This window comes from Aplysia californica, unplaced genomic scaffold (genome assembly GCF_000002075.1).
Source record: "Aplysia californica isolate F4 #8 unplaced genomic scaffold, AplCal3.0 scaffold00040, whole genome shotgun sequence".
NCBI lineage: Eukaryota > Metazoa > Mollusca > Gastropoda > Aplysiida > Aplysiidae > Aplysia > Aplysia californica.
Genome location: NW_004797310.1, coordinates 913850 through 927772, shown reverse-complemented (window position 1 = coordinate 927772; position 13923 = coordinate 913850). Strand labels below are relative to the sequence as shown.

General features: G+C 40.1%; 1 protein-coding gene across 3 annotated transcripts; it reads left to right on the top strand.

The window, feature by feature from the left end:
• The first annotated feature begins 383 nt into the window (after positions 1–383).
• LOC101860002 lies at positions 384–13829 on the top strand. 3 transcript variants are annotated; one of them, XM_005092054.2, is made up of 7 exons: positions 384–468; positions 2627–2833; positions 7486–7632; positions 9368–9436; positions 10348–10407; positions 12394–12558; positions 13288–13829. In XM_005092054.2, the coding sequence occupies exons 2-7, from the start codon at positions 2732–2734 to the stop codon at positions 13414–13416; spliced, it is 672 nt and encodes a 223-aa protein (XP_005092111.1). In that variant the 5' UTR covers positions 384–468; positions 2627–2731; the 3' UTR covers positions 13417–13829. The 3 variants fall into 3 exon arrangements, with proteins under 3 accessions (XP_005092111.1, XP_012947008.1, XP_005092112.1); XM_013091554.2 differs by having other exon boundaries at positions 420–480; XM_005092055.2 differs by lacking the exon at positions 384–468 and adding an exon at positions 5002–5156 and having other exon boundaries at positions 2744–2833.
• Positions 13830–13923: the final 94 nt, after the last annotated feature.

Here is a 13923-nt window from a genome sequence, read left to right as displayed (position 1 = left end):
CTCTCTCTCTCTCTCTCTCTCTCTCTCTCTCTCTCTCTCTCTCTTTCTTGAGTCAATTTTGAATACATGAATACAATTACAATATTAACCATCCTTTTTTTACTGTTAAAATCACGGGGGGAGGGGGGGGGATGCTTTCTTTCTCATGTGATGTTTTTCTTTTTAGAATGTTGGCATTGTTTGATGGGGGTTCTATATATATATATATGTGTGTGTTTTACGAATTGTATTTTCCCGTGAGACGTCGACAAGTGCCTGCCTGTTGAAGAGAATTTATGCCCGACACGTTTGACAGTGTATAGAGCTGTGTCTGGTTTACAACCGTGGAGTGATTTTTCCTTTTTTAAAAATCAATTGCGTCACATGTTTTCGCAGCTCGTCACTTCCGTTTCCTTCACCTATTGTCGAAAAAAAGAAGGGAAAATGAAATAATATACACGGAGTTGTGACTAAAGTTGTAGTTGTAGGGTAAGTCCACAGGTACTCGATAGCAATTAGTATTAGATAAATAAATGCTTTCCTTTCCGGAAGGCTACCCAACGTTTAATTAATCTAACCCAATTTGAGCAATTTCTTAACATTGAGGCCTCCATGGCAAAGATAAAAAGTCAAGATATCTCATTCAGTTCAGTCTTGAAGAAACCGCCCGAAAAGGGCAAAATTAATGTCGAACAAACATTCTTCTTATTATTATGTCATAAAACTTCAGAGGTGGAGGTAGGCTTGTATTTGTTGAGGGTTAGGGGTAGAGGTATGGGTAGGTCTCTTCTGTATTGTGTTTGTTGAGGGTTAGGTTTTTAGGGTTAGGTTTGGGGTAAAGGTGGAGGTAGGGGTAGGGTTAGGGGTTGGGTCAGGGTGCGGGTTAGGACTCTTCTTTATTGTGTTTATTGGGGTGGTCGCTCGTTGCAGAAGGGTAGGTTTTCTTTTCTCGTAGAGTAATTTGATCAGGAGCAGCACTTCTTATTTATGAGGGGGGGGGGGGCTTGCCTCCTTGTTTAAGGTAAGTTTTAGAGTTACGTTTTTTCTTTTCCGTTTCTTCGTCCTTTCAAAATACGTGCGAAATGAAATCGTTATTTGTATAATTTTTCGATTCATCCCTTACCGCGACACGGGCGTACGAAAAGAACGAAATACAAGTAGACCGGTACGGAGAAAGTCGCGCTTGTCCACAATGGCATCTCAAAAAAACCAAAAGTCGGTTTTTTTAATATGCAAATGAGGTAGAGTTGACTCAGAAATTTACTTTTTTCTCTTACTTTTTTCTTTAATCCGATCGCATCAGCTTTCCTAATTTTGGGATGGAACCTCGTCAAAAATGATGTAAAAAATCATTGCGCTTTTTGAATTTTGAAAGGTGATACACTCCCACTTAACTCAAGTAGGTTTATAAGAACTTTTTAAAAATCATTGGTAACACCAGCTGTTTGGCATAGTGGTTGTGCTGCTGGACTACTAATCATGTTTGCTTCCCTCACTCACAGGTTTGAATCACGGTCACGCCACTGATTTTTCTAATGATGTCATGTTATTGTGTATGCTTTCAGATGCTAATATGTCACGAATAATACCTCTTCCAGGTGAAGAGACAAAGGAAGGCTAGAGGAATACAATGTAACACAAATTCAGATTACTTTATTTACTTTCTTTATTGGTCAACCAAATACTAAACCTTATCTTTTACATATCCCACTCAAAAGTCCCTTCTTTATTGCGTAGGCTCGGGTGGTCGCTCGTTACGGAAGTCCAATACTCAAGTCTCCGTCAACTTCTTTTTTCTATTCATGCTTACTACACGACATCAGATTATGAGTGATTACATAATATGTATGATTAAAAGAAGAAAAAAAAAGAAACCACTCACTCGTACTATGATGAAGTGAGATGCAATATTTAAAGGAGGGTGCAGTGGTCAGGAGCCTTTTTGTGGCATGGCAGCTAGGGTTCATTCCATGTCTACTTGAAGTTCCAGTCCAGATTTATCCTTCATTCTACACATGAAAAGATTTCTAACGATTCCCCTAATCTCCCCTAGAAAAGGCCATATTATCGAAAACTATTATAGTTTACAGGATAAAAGGGTTTTCGGGGCAAGGAGAAGGGCATGGGGAGTTTGGAGGCAGCAGTAGTTGTAGCAGAAGCAATTAATAGTTAATGGTAATAATAATACAAATAGCAGCAGTAAAAGGAGGAGGAAGGGGGAAAGGAAGGGGGGGGGGCGAAGGTGTCGTAAACTAAAGTAGGAGAAGGCGGGATTACAGGAAGAGGCAGACAAGAATGATGACAATATTATAGCCGAGCGCTATTATCATAATTTATTTTTATGTGAATGAAAAAAATAGAGAAACCGGTATATATCTACTATGGAGAAAAATATTTTCAGTGTTTCATTTGTTTTCGGGGCTTTTGGTTCTTAGATCTGTATTGAAGTATGCAGTTTATTCCAGACATGCTTTTTATTTGGCGCTCATATGACATTATGCAGTTGCGAGCGCCGTAAAACCTCTACTAAAACTAACAAGATAAGCTTCTAAACTAAATGTGTGTAATAACTGTTTACTGTTGGTTCATAATAGCACGGAGTTACTCTCTTCATTAATAGACAGTTGTACCTACATTCTCCTCGCAGGTTTTGAGTAGCAGAAGATAGAGTAACTCTATCGACCACATCCCTTTACACCATCTACATTCATCATAATCATCGTCGTCATCATCATCATCATCTCGGCTCAAGATGTCGGCTGAGTTCCCAGCTTATTTTCACTCAAATCTGAGGCAGCCACCAACTACACTGTGTTCAGTGCACGTAGATGAAAAGATGAAAGACTGGGAGAGGGTGAGTGAGTTTCTATTAGTTCAATTTATTGTTCATGCCTTTACTGAACATTATCACCATGGCGTACTTAGTAGCATGATAATGAAAGCATTTTGGTGACATCAGGCGCTTGTTGAAATAATGAAATCGAAGATACGGCGGACATTTATAAACCTTTTGGGTAATTTTTATTAATTATTGGATCTGTTTTTCGTGCTCAGCACTCTTTATACCCTTTTAAAACACAATTATTTATGTGTGCATTTTACCATAAAAAATGTTGATTAAAGGCTAAAAAATATCAGCTTAAATTTGCAATTTCCACTTACACCAAACTTTGAAAGTCTCCAAACTTTGGCGCCATTTTCTCGCTGATTTTATCAGGCGCCCCCCCCCCCCCCCCCAAAAAAAAAACAACAACAAACAAACAAAAAAACCCACATCTTTTAATCGTGAATATCACGACTTCTTCTATTCAAGATAAACGGGGTTTTTTTTTTCTTTAAATCCAAGGCCAGTGAACAGACTGTAAGACTGTGCGGTACCAACAAATCCAAAAGCCCCAAAATTGACTAACGCCTAATTCAACCTCGTTGTAGTACAAGCTAATGCGGTGTTTACACATACAGGAGAAGAATTGACGATGAATTCCCGATAAGATAATGCCAAATTCGGGTCTAATCGTGATGAGCATCTGGCCATGACTGTTGACATTATTGTGTCGGAGAGCACTCGGTGAGACGCTGGTCGAGCAATAATTTAGGACGGTGAGCATCTCGCCGAGCGTCTTGCCGAGCAATTAGTTTGACTCCTGGCCGCTTTGCAGAGCCAAGAAAGGTAGCGGCCGAGTAAAATTTCACACGATGACAAACTCGCCGATCATGCTAACCATCTTGCCAAGTTAGTCGGCGTGCAATGTTATAATAATATACAAAGAGGGTAGTAAAATGTTTGTGCTCTTTCCTTCAACATATCCCATATGACATAGACGATGTATGCGTACTTCATATATATATATAATATATATATATATATATATATATATATATATATATATATATATATATATATATATATATATATATATGGTGCCCTTGCTGTGGTGCTGGTGCAAGAAGGGGAGAAGAGGATGAAGAAAAGGTGGAGGACGACCTGTTGGGCTAGACCATGGCTCATAAGAACTTAGTGCTGTATGAGAAGCTGGTGGCTGAACTGTAGGTTGAAGATGTGGCATCCTTTAGGAACTTCCTCGGAGTTTCTCTAGAGCTCCTGGAGACAATTGGCCCTACCATCCCCAAGGCAAACACTGTCAACTTTTGCGCGCCGCGCTTGAGTAACTCAGACTTCTCGAGCAGGATTTTTTACACGAGGAGCAATAAGTTAACCCCCAGAGTATGAAATCTAACTCGGCTACCATTTAGATCTTGTCGGCGGGTCACTTTCACTCGGCAACGTTTGCAATTTTGCACGCTCAGCTATTTCGGACACTCTCCAAGTCCTCCCCGAGTTTTCCCCGAGCGAGTTATTGACTCGGCGACTCATTTTTCGCTCGGCGAAAATTTTAAACATGTTTTAAAATTTCGGTAAGCTTCCCGTGCAATAATTTCACACGACGAGCATGAAATATAACTCGGGGGACGTGAGGGGGGGGTCGGCGAAATGTATCCAGAGTATCCCAGACCTTCTGGGCTTAGAAATGTTGTCTTTCTCGGCTTCATTTCTCCTGTATGTGTGAATTTCCGGCTGCACTAGGATTCCCAGTTTGCCAAAACACGACGTCTTTCCTCGCAGTGGCACCCGATGGTGGTATGCGCCGCATACGTGAAGCATTGAGTCATTTTGAAAAGATCGTTAACAAAGAGGTGGAATACTCCCAGAAGAGACTGTTGTTGATCATTATATTAGTATCATAATGAAAGACATAATAAAAAACATTGTAGCACAACAAAATCTTCCTTCCACTCAAGGGTAAAATTCAAGAGAATAGCCCCCACTTGACCCAGTATGTTAAAGTTAAAGGATGTTCTCTTGACATGTAATACCAACTCAAGTACGCAATTGCAGATCACCGCGGTACCGCAATTTGATTATCAACGTAGGTAAATGAGCTTTACTATAAAACGCGTTGGAGTAGTCATAGTCTTGCTAGCAGTAGAAATCATCGAATCATTTCTCTGCAATGCCCACAGAGCGGTTACAGACGCGCACGTCAGGAAAGGCAACTGGTAGAGATGGCTTGTAGTTACTCGCCCTCCTCAGTGCTCATCAAATGGTGCGACAAGAGGAAGGGAGCGGATCCTCGCAGTTGCCCAGACAAACTGTTAGCCGATATTTCTCAAAAAATGTGAGTTTTCCCGAAGTGAAAAACGTAGAACTATGATTTTCGAGTTCGGTGAAATTTACAGATCAAGTTGAAAAGAGATAATAATAATAATAATAATAATAATAATAATAATAATAATAATAATAACAATAATAATAATAATCATCATCATCATCATCATAATAATAATAATAATAATAATAATAATAATAATAATAATAATAATGTAGATCATTACTATAGCGCCCACTCCCGATGAACACAGCTCTAGGCTCTTTACATATTAAATGCATGTACGAGCAATATTCACACATGCACGCACGTACACACACTCACACACACACATACACGCACACACATACACACACATAACACGCACACACGTGCACTCACATGCACGCCACACAAAGACACACACACACACACACACACACACACACACACACACACACACACACACACACACACACACATACCTACCTACTTGCTTATCACACGTGCACGCCATAAATCGTTACGTAATGAGCATTACAATGAATACGTAATAAAATAATATAAATCTCTACACAATGCAATTCGCATACATAAATGGATACATGGTCATTTACATAACATTGTATTGAACATGAATCCACTGACATAACAATGATTTCATTAAATGTGTCTTTAAAGATAATTTAAATTTAGACTCATATAGATGTTGTATGTCTCAAGGTTTGGGGAAGAGAGTTCCGAACTGATGGAGCAAGGGGGGCAAACGATCTTTTCAGATCCTTCTTTGCTTGTCCAAAAGTAAAACGATTAAGAAATATTCGTGTCACAAAGGAACAATGTCTGTGAAGTTCCCGTATGGTGTCGAACATATGTGAGGTTGAAATAAAATCCGTGAGGGCGGTTGGAGGGGGGGGGGGGGGAGAGGAAGAATGCCGAGGAATTGAGGGCTTTTTCGATTTTTGCAAGATGAAAGTGCTGTAAAGAGTTATGCTAAGCAATGATACTGTGCAATGTTCCACTTTATATATATCACAATGTTATGCTTCTAAAACAAATCCAAACAAACAGAATTAATTGCAACATGCCCGATTTGTAGCAGAAAGTTGGCATTTGAGACTCGAAAGCTAAAGTTAGTGTTTGTGCTACATGCACAGTGCAATATAGATGTTCTAATTTATTATTGTAATCAGCTAACAGTTAAAATGTACCAAGCCCAACATTTTTATTTCTTTTAATTGCAGTTTCTTAATATTAAGGTATCATGTTCAATAAATATTTTGTCAAACTTCAAAATCTGAATGTTGAGAAAAAAGTAAGAAAAAAGAAAGTGGGTAAAATTGTTAAAAGAATGGAACGGTTGTTGTTTTTTTTCTATCTTCTATAAAACTTTGCTTTCTGGGCTTGGTATATTTTAACAGGTTGCAAACAATATTTTATGCTTACTAATATTTATGGACACCTTTGCTGGCTGATATGACTTCGCAATAACTCTCTTGGTCATTCTGATCCCCCAGTAGACAATACGGCTTTGCATTCTGTTAGGCTCCTGCCGATATCAAATCTACTAATTCTTCGTCAATTACCAATTATTGATACCTATTCGGGGAGTTGGAGTTGGCTGAGGAAACAAGAGAAAAGTACCTTTCCTAAAGTACAGACGTCCTTCCGGAGATAAAGTACAACTTCTTAAAATCTCAAGTCGGAAGCCTAACCACTCGACTAGCACCTCCTTTTCTACCAACAATCTAATACCGTTTAGAAGCTAAAAAAAATAAAGGCACATGCTTGATATAAATATCACGATACCTCCTGGACCTGGACCAGTCTGAAATTGAAGGGACCCTCATTTTCCAAAGGGGTTCTGGGTCAAAGGATCAAGTTTTAATCTTTAAGATCTTTTTACCTAATTTTATGTAAGACTTTTTCTCAGAAACCAAGCGACATCTTAAGTTGCTTGGTTTTAATCTTTAAAAATAAAAAAGAATTTTTCGTAATTCCAAACACCTCATTAACTGCGTCGAAATCTTCCACACGATTCATTCACATACGGCGCCCCCCCCCCCCTTCCCCTTTCTTTTCCAACTCCCTTTCTCCACTATTCTCATTTACCTACTTTAAGAGACAAAAGCGTCCTTAATACCGAAGCCGACCCTGAATTACAGTCACGAGTGATTGGTGACATTCATCGTCCTTATCTCTCCTCCCTTTTTGTGTTTGTTGTCACTCTTTTGTTACACCTCATGAACTCAAATCTTCAGCACTTATATGTCCTTATTATATTCCAAATAACCTAAAACTCTCACTGAAACTAAATAAGTTACAGTTGCCAACTTTTATCTTCTTTTGCCAATTCCAGGGAAATTTCAAAACAGAGAGGAGTCCGTACGTTGTGAACGGCGTACCAATCTCCCGCTCGGTAGAGGGTTGTTGTATCAAGGACCCCTGCTCGTGCCGATCTGACGTCATCTTCTACAACGGTCAAGCCTACGACCAGAAGCCATATGTAAGAACACTCATTTCTGCGAAACAAAACACACAAAAACAAAATTATCATCTTTGTCTATCCCCGCGGTTTTGCGCACCCCGCTTAATTTAACAAAATTATATCATTTTTTCTATAATTTCTGAATATTTTCCTTGATCTTTCTTTGTTAGAATTAACAGAATCGCCTAATTTCACATTTTTGAGCTCAGTTTGCAAAATGTCAAAATTGTTCTTGCATAAAACAACGGGGACAGCTTTGTATGATTTCAGTTACTTTTTCCGGTTTCGATATTGTTGAAAGCACCCTAAAATTTAAACTCACGTATTATCTATGAAGAGGGGGAAACCATTACTTTTGTCCCCGGGGTTTTATGCAGCCCGCAAAATTTAATCTTTTTATTGGGGAGGGGGGGGGCATAATTTCTGATTATTTACCTTTATCATTCTTTGTTAAAATTAACAGAATCGCATAATTTCACATTTTTGGGCTCAGTTTGCATAATTTCAGACTTTTTTTGCTTAAAACCGCGGGGACAGTTACTCTAACCAAGTTGTTCTATTTCTATAGGACGGAGTCACTATCATATTACTCTTAAAATCCATTTCAGCGCACAGAGATCGGCCGTGGAATTTCCAGATTGGGAGAGAGCGTTTTTACATGCGTTATACAACTATTCCAGAAACAACACTCTGTGAGATCAGTAAAATAGTACTAAACAGAATATAAAAAGAGCCACCCTTCCCCCCCCCCCCACAAAAAAAAACCTCAACACGCCCAACCAACAACAATTTTAAAAAAGCAAGTCTTCCGCGTTTTCGGAGCCGAATCGAGGAGTAAATTGCTTGTTTGGATCACAATAACGTCAGAATTTCAAACCTGTAGTGAACAGATATTTTCTACAAATCAATCACCCTTTCACATATCTCAGTCTGTCTTCGAGAAACGATGCTTTTCAGTAATCCCGGACAATATTTCTGGACACCTTCATATCTTTTTTGTCCTTTCCTCCCATTTAGGTTCAGCATTTCCCTCTCAAGTTGTGTGACATCGTGGTGCAATCAGAAGCTCATTAAAATAATATAATCAAAGAAACTGGTATTTCCTCTCCATGGGCAATTCTTACCACTTTTTTTCCTAACATATTATTTTTATTAGGTAATGTCATTTTAATTAAAAAAACGTATTTCTGTGGGGGATTTACTGGTACATATTGCTAAAAGGCACAAAAAAATGTTAATTTGCAATTACCACATTTTCTGGCTAATTTTACCTCTGACACATGGCAATCCCCACCTCTTTCAATTGCAAATGTCTCGACTTCTATTCAAGATCGATGGGTACTCTTTGACCCAAAGCCCAAAGCAAGTTAAATAAATAGGCTGTGTGATGAAACTAATAAAACTCCATGTGCCCCAAAACTGACGATCTTCTGATTCCACGACGGTGGCATACAGTTATCTCCCCTGTTGTTCACATCTTTTCTGTGCTACCATGTTGCCTCCTTCAGACGGGGGTTGGAGCATCCAAGCAAAGAAATGAATGGAGAACCATGATCGCCGATGTCTATTATGCAGATTATCTGGTACTTGGCGATGATGATGATCTCCTTATCACTCTTGCAATTCGTTTTAAGGAACTAAACTAAAATTTGATAGAGGAATTAACTATCATACAGTAGTTGTTTATGTACCCGTAAATCTTTGGCCGCTTGCAGTGCAATTGTAAATAAATACGAACATTATTCATTTATAGATTGAATGCCATCTCCGCACCAGACCTGGAGACGTAATGTATCTGGAGGGAAAACTCATTCCGCCTTTCGTAAGTTTCTTGACCACGATATCGATATTGGAACGCGTATATATTTTATTTGATAAACATAATAAATATATAATATAAATAAAGAATATTGTTTAGATTTATCAATTCCTTAAATAACTACGCTAATCTCTTCAATCTCATGGTAAAACATTGCAAAACATGGGCATGAATGCTCCCTACCCCTATCCCGGTCTGCTTAGTATTTTTAAATTCGAACTGAGTGATGTTCTGTTCCCGATTTTCCTGTTCTGCATATCACTTTCTAACTAAATCAAGAACAGAAAGAGCATCAACAACAATTAGAACCCGCAACAAAGTCAATTAAGTGGCATAATATTGTGTTGCAAGTTTACGTTGACGACGATGTTATGACGTTGAAAGTTTACAAACTTTACAGTCTCAGAAAGTGAGAGCGGTATCACACGATAGTTTCACAGCAACATGACAATAGCAATACAACAGTCTCATTGTGTAGCAATCTTGGAAATAGGCGATTCAATAGCTTGGGGATCTCTCACCATGTGGATCAGACAACGCAAAATTCTTCGAAGAAAGCGGTATAGCAACAACACTATCAAACAACACGACAATACATGTAGTAATAGCGCAAAGTGGCACTTGTGTCTGGGGTGCAGGTGTTGAGCACTCCACAGTCGCACACAGAAGACGAGAGTTCGATTCCCGTGTGGGGAGACATTTTGATAGAATATATCCATTCCCTGTCCATCTGCAGTGACCCTCCCAATCCAGGTTGGCCCTGATAGACAGGCAGGATTGAAGCAGCCTGCCTCCAGAATGATCTAATTTGTGTTGATGGATGCGCAAACCATCAAATATAACTTACCAACTGACACCTCGTCAAGATTACGAAATGTATTACACTACTAATACACTGCACTGTAACTCCACAGAATCCTGGCAAATCCATTTCAAGATTTGGAGCTTACAGATCTCGGGGGAAACCTCCTCAGGTGAGCATGGTTGCTGTGTCCTCTGTTTCAGCTTTAATGAAAGACAAAAAACCCAAAGCTCCCATTTGAAAAAAACAACAACTTGAAAACTAGTTTAGATTTTGTTACGGTGCAACCTTTCCAAGTTCGTGTGGAACAGTGCAAGGCTAAGTTGTCTTCTTGTGTTCTGAGGTTCTATTTTTCGTTTGTTTGTTTGTCTGGGTTTTTGTTTGTTTGTTATTTTGCTTTATTTTAGGGGGGCTTTTGTAACATAGGGGACTTACTACACGTAACTAAAAGACAGTATTTACGATTAAATGTCTGTTAACATGATATGGCCAAATGAACAGAGACTTAAGAAAATTCATTGCTTTAGCAACCCGAAAAAAAGACGACTTTTTAAAGGATGGAGGAGAGGGGGTTTAGTGTCTGGATTGAAAACATTGCAGCGCATCACGATATCCCCCACACGGTAACAATGCCCATTCCTTGCATTCTCTTGTAGCTTGTCATGTCTTCTCGGGACTAGTGAGCCCAGTATTGAAATCTAAATCAACGCCCTCTCGTGCACACAATCAGATTCTTATGAAAATGAAACAGTTCTGTTGGCTACTCACTAGTATTAAGTAGAGTCCCACGATGAAATGACGCAGTTTATATAATGTGAAAAAAGCTGAGGATCATCACAGAAGCTTGAATTTAACCTTGTTGGTCAGTCAACGTAACAACCATTGAGGTCACTTATGTGGAACTGTTTCTTTGGCTTGTATGGCAAGATGTAATAATAATAATAATAATAATAATAATAATAATAATAATAATAATAATAATAATAATAATAATTAGTAATAAAGCATTCTGATATACATGTACATTTGTACAGTAGTCTCCGCCTAAACGCACGCCATACAAAAGCACGCTCCGCTCAAACGCACGCTTTCGTCATCAGGCGATTTTTTTTTACTATATAATTTAGACGTACAAACGCACGGTCACTCCCTCTAAACGCACGCTCCGATCCGCGAAACACGCCGACAAGTTAAGCTTGGCAAGGGGAAATTTCCACTACAACCTGCACAGCCTGCATAAGACAAGTCTAGAATTTACTAGAAAAACCGGATATTTGGTGAGAGTGCCCCTCACACCGTACAAAGAGAGTGATGGACAGCGTTTACACACCCTACTTTTCACTGACGCATAGGTCTCGGTCTAGGGCTGGTCGGTTAAATGTGTGTGTGTGGGGGGGGGGGGGGGAGACTGAAATGTTTTTTGATTGGTCACTGGAAATGTATCTTTGATAGAAGGTTTCTGACTGGTGTTTGAGTTTGAGTGACTGCGTATAATGTTTTGTTAGATCTAGGCCTGATGCGCGACATGCGTAAAAAGTGCCGCAAAACACGAGACAGACCCCTATAGGATTAAAGATTAGCCAAATAAGCCTAATAAGCTGCGCTCGAAGAAGTTATACGGTACTTGTTCGGTGAATCACAAGAGAAAATGTTTCTCGAGGATGATTCTGCATGAATTTACGGTCGGGCGTGGTCGCTTGGAAAACCACGTTGCTGGTCTGTCGTCTCTATGACTAGATCTATATCTCCAACAGTTTCCTCTTAGGCTATCTGATCCCGACGTTTATAGTGCAGATTCATTACATTGAGTTTGTCTTTCTCTCCCCACCCCATTCAACGCCGTTGTATTCTTAACCCCTGTCGGGGAATCCTTCACAAAACAGTCTGATGTCGTCACCCGCCAAAATGACCCCCTTCTTCAAGGGAGATCACTAGAGTAATAACGACGAATTGAGATGACTGCGTCCATTCCTCCCCTTGTTAAAGTTCATGTAAACGCACGCTCCGTATAAACACACGCTAAGGAGCCCTCCCGAGCACCGTGCGTTTAGGCGGAGACTACTGTAGTATAATATGGTACGATACTGGATTGAGACTGACGCCCCCCCCCCACCCCACCCCCCACTTTTATACCCAAATTTGGCTATCTTCTCATTAGAGCCAATGCTTCAACAACACCAAGTTTGGCCGGGGACTACACCCCTGCTGTACGGCCTCCAAGTACAACGATTCAGTGCCACCTTACCACAACACACACAACCAAGCCTTTACAAGAGAGGGTCTTCCTTACGGGGAGACATTGGGCTTCTTCAGGTTCAAACCAGTAAGTTCAAACCAATCAGTTCAAACCAAATTAGGGTAACATATTTCTTTACAATAGTGCACGCTATAACGTTTACCTTGCCCCCCTTGAACCATGAATAAAAGCAGATACTTCACTCTCTTTTTCTTGGCGTTCCTCTGCTCCAACACATGGATACATGGATAGTCTGTGGTGTAGTGGTTCGAATTCCATGTGAGGAAGATTTTTTAATCGAGTATCTTTACTTTTTTGGTGGGACGTTAGATCCCTCTCAGCCGAATTGGCCTTGACATGCTGGGTCGAGGCTTGCCATCAAAAGTGATCAAAATTGTGTCAATGGGAGCGTAAAACACAATTATATTCATGTACTTTAAAAGAAATGTATTAAAAGAGCTAGAATCCGAGACCTTCAGATTACAAGGCAGGAGTTGTACCCACTGCAAGGACGCCACACTGCTAAACAAACATAACGACAACGTCAAACAATCTTTCTTTTAAAAATGAAAGTGAAAAAGAAATAAAATAAAGCAACGAAAATACAGCCAAGCACAGATACCATGAACCCAGAAAACTCGAAATCACGGATAACTCATGGAATTTGCCATTCCCTGACTGGTATCTCTTTAATATTTCCTCATCAGTATACCAAGTATAACAGTTGTGTCGAACACATTTGCCATTTCCCGACGTGTTTGAGTTATCAGTACCTGGCTGTAATCCTTAATTTTTGTTGCTTTCTTTAAATCTCAGACCAAGATCTGCGACTGCCGGCCCGTGCCGGTCCAGAGGCTGGGTGAGTGCTGTACATGTGAGCCAGGAGAGTACAACCCCGCCCAGTACGTGCAAGACGACTGCCCACCCCGCCCATGCTGTTGCTGACCTCGCCCACATTCAGATGCACAGCCCGCCCATGCTACTGTTGACCACGCCCACATTCAGATGTACAGCCCCGCCCATGCTGCTGTTGACCACACCCACATTCAGATGTACAGCCCCGCCCAAAGTTCAACTGGCCACGCCCACATACTGACCGTCCATTACAACCACCCATTGGTGTGTCGATTCTGCTGTTGACCACGCCCATCCACAAAGATGATGTCCCGCCCACGTGGTTGTAGGCCACAACCACTCGATATCACTTTCTGAGCAGCCAAACAAGGAATTATAGTTTCCAGAAGAAAAAAAAGCTATGCTTGTGACCAATCCAGCCCATTTCATTCGTGACCAGACCCAAGAGTTGGCAAAACCATTTCATACACTGGGCAAATAAACATAATTCTGTATTAGCAAAACTCTCAACATTAAACTCCTTACAGTTTAAGCTTCCTCTGGTTGACATTATAAACAATATCAAATTTTTGCCAGCCGCTCAATAAAAGAATACAA

Coding starts and splice junctions, on each gene's coding strand:
- LOC101860002 (XM_005092054.2), top strand. CDS start 2,732: ATGTCGGCTGAGTTCCCAGCTTATTTTCACTCAAATCTGAGGCAGCCA. Junction 7,633..9,367: donor CCTACGACCAGAAGCCATAT/GTAAGAACACTC, acceptor ATTCATTTATAG/ATTGAATGCCATCTCCGCAC. Junction 10,408..12,393: donor CTCGGGGGAAACCTCCTCAG/GTGAGCATGGTT, acceptor TCTTCTCATTAG/AGCCAATGCTTCAACAACAC.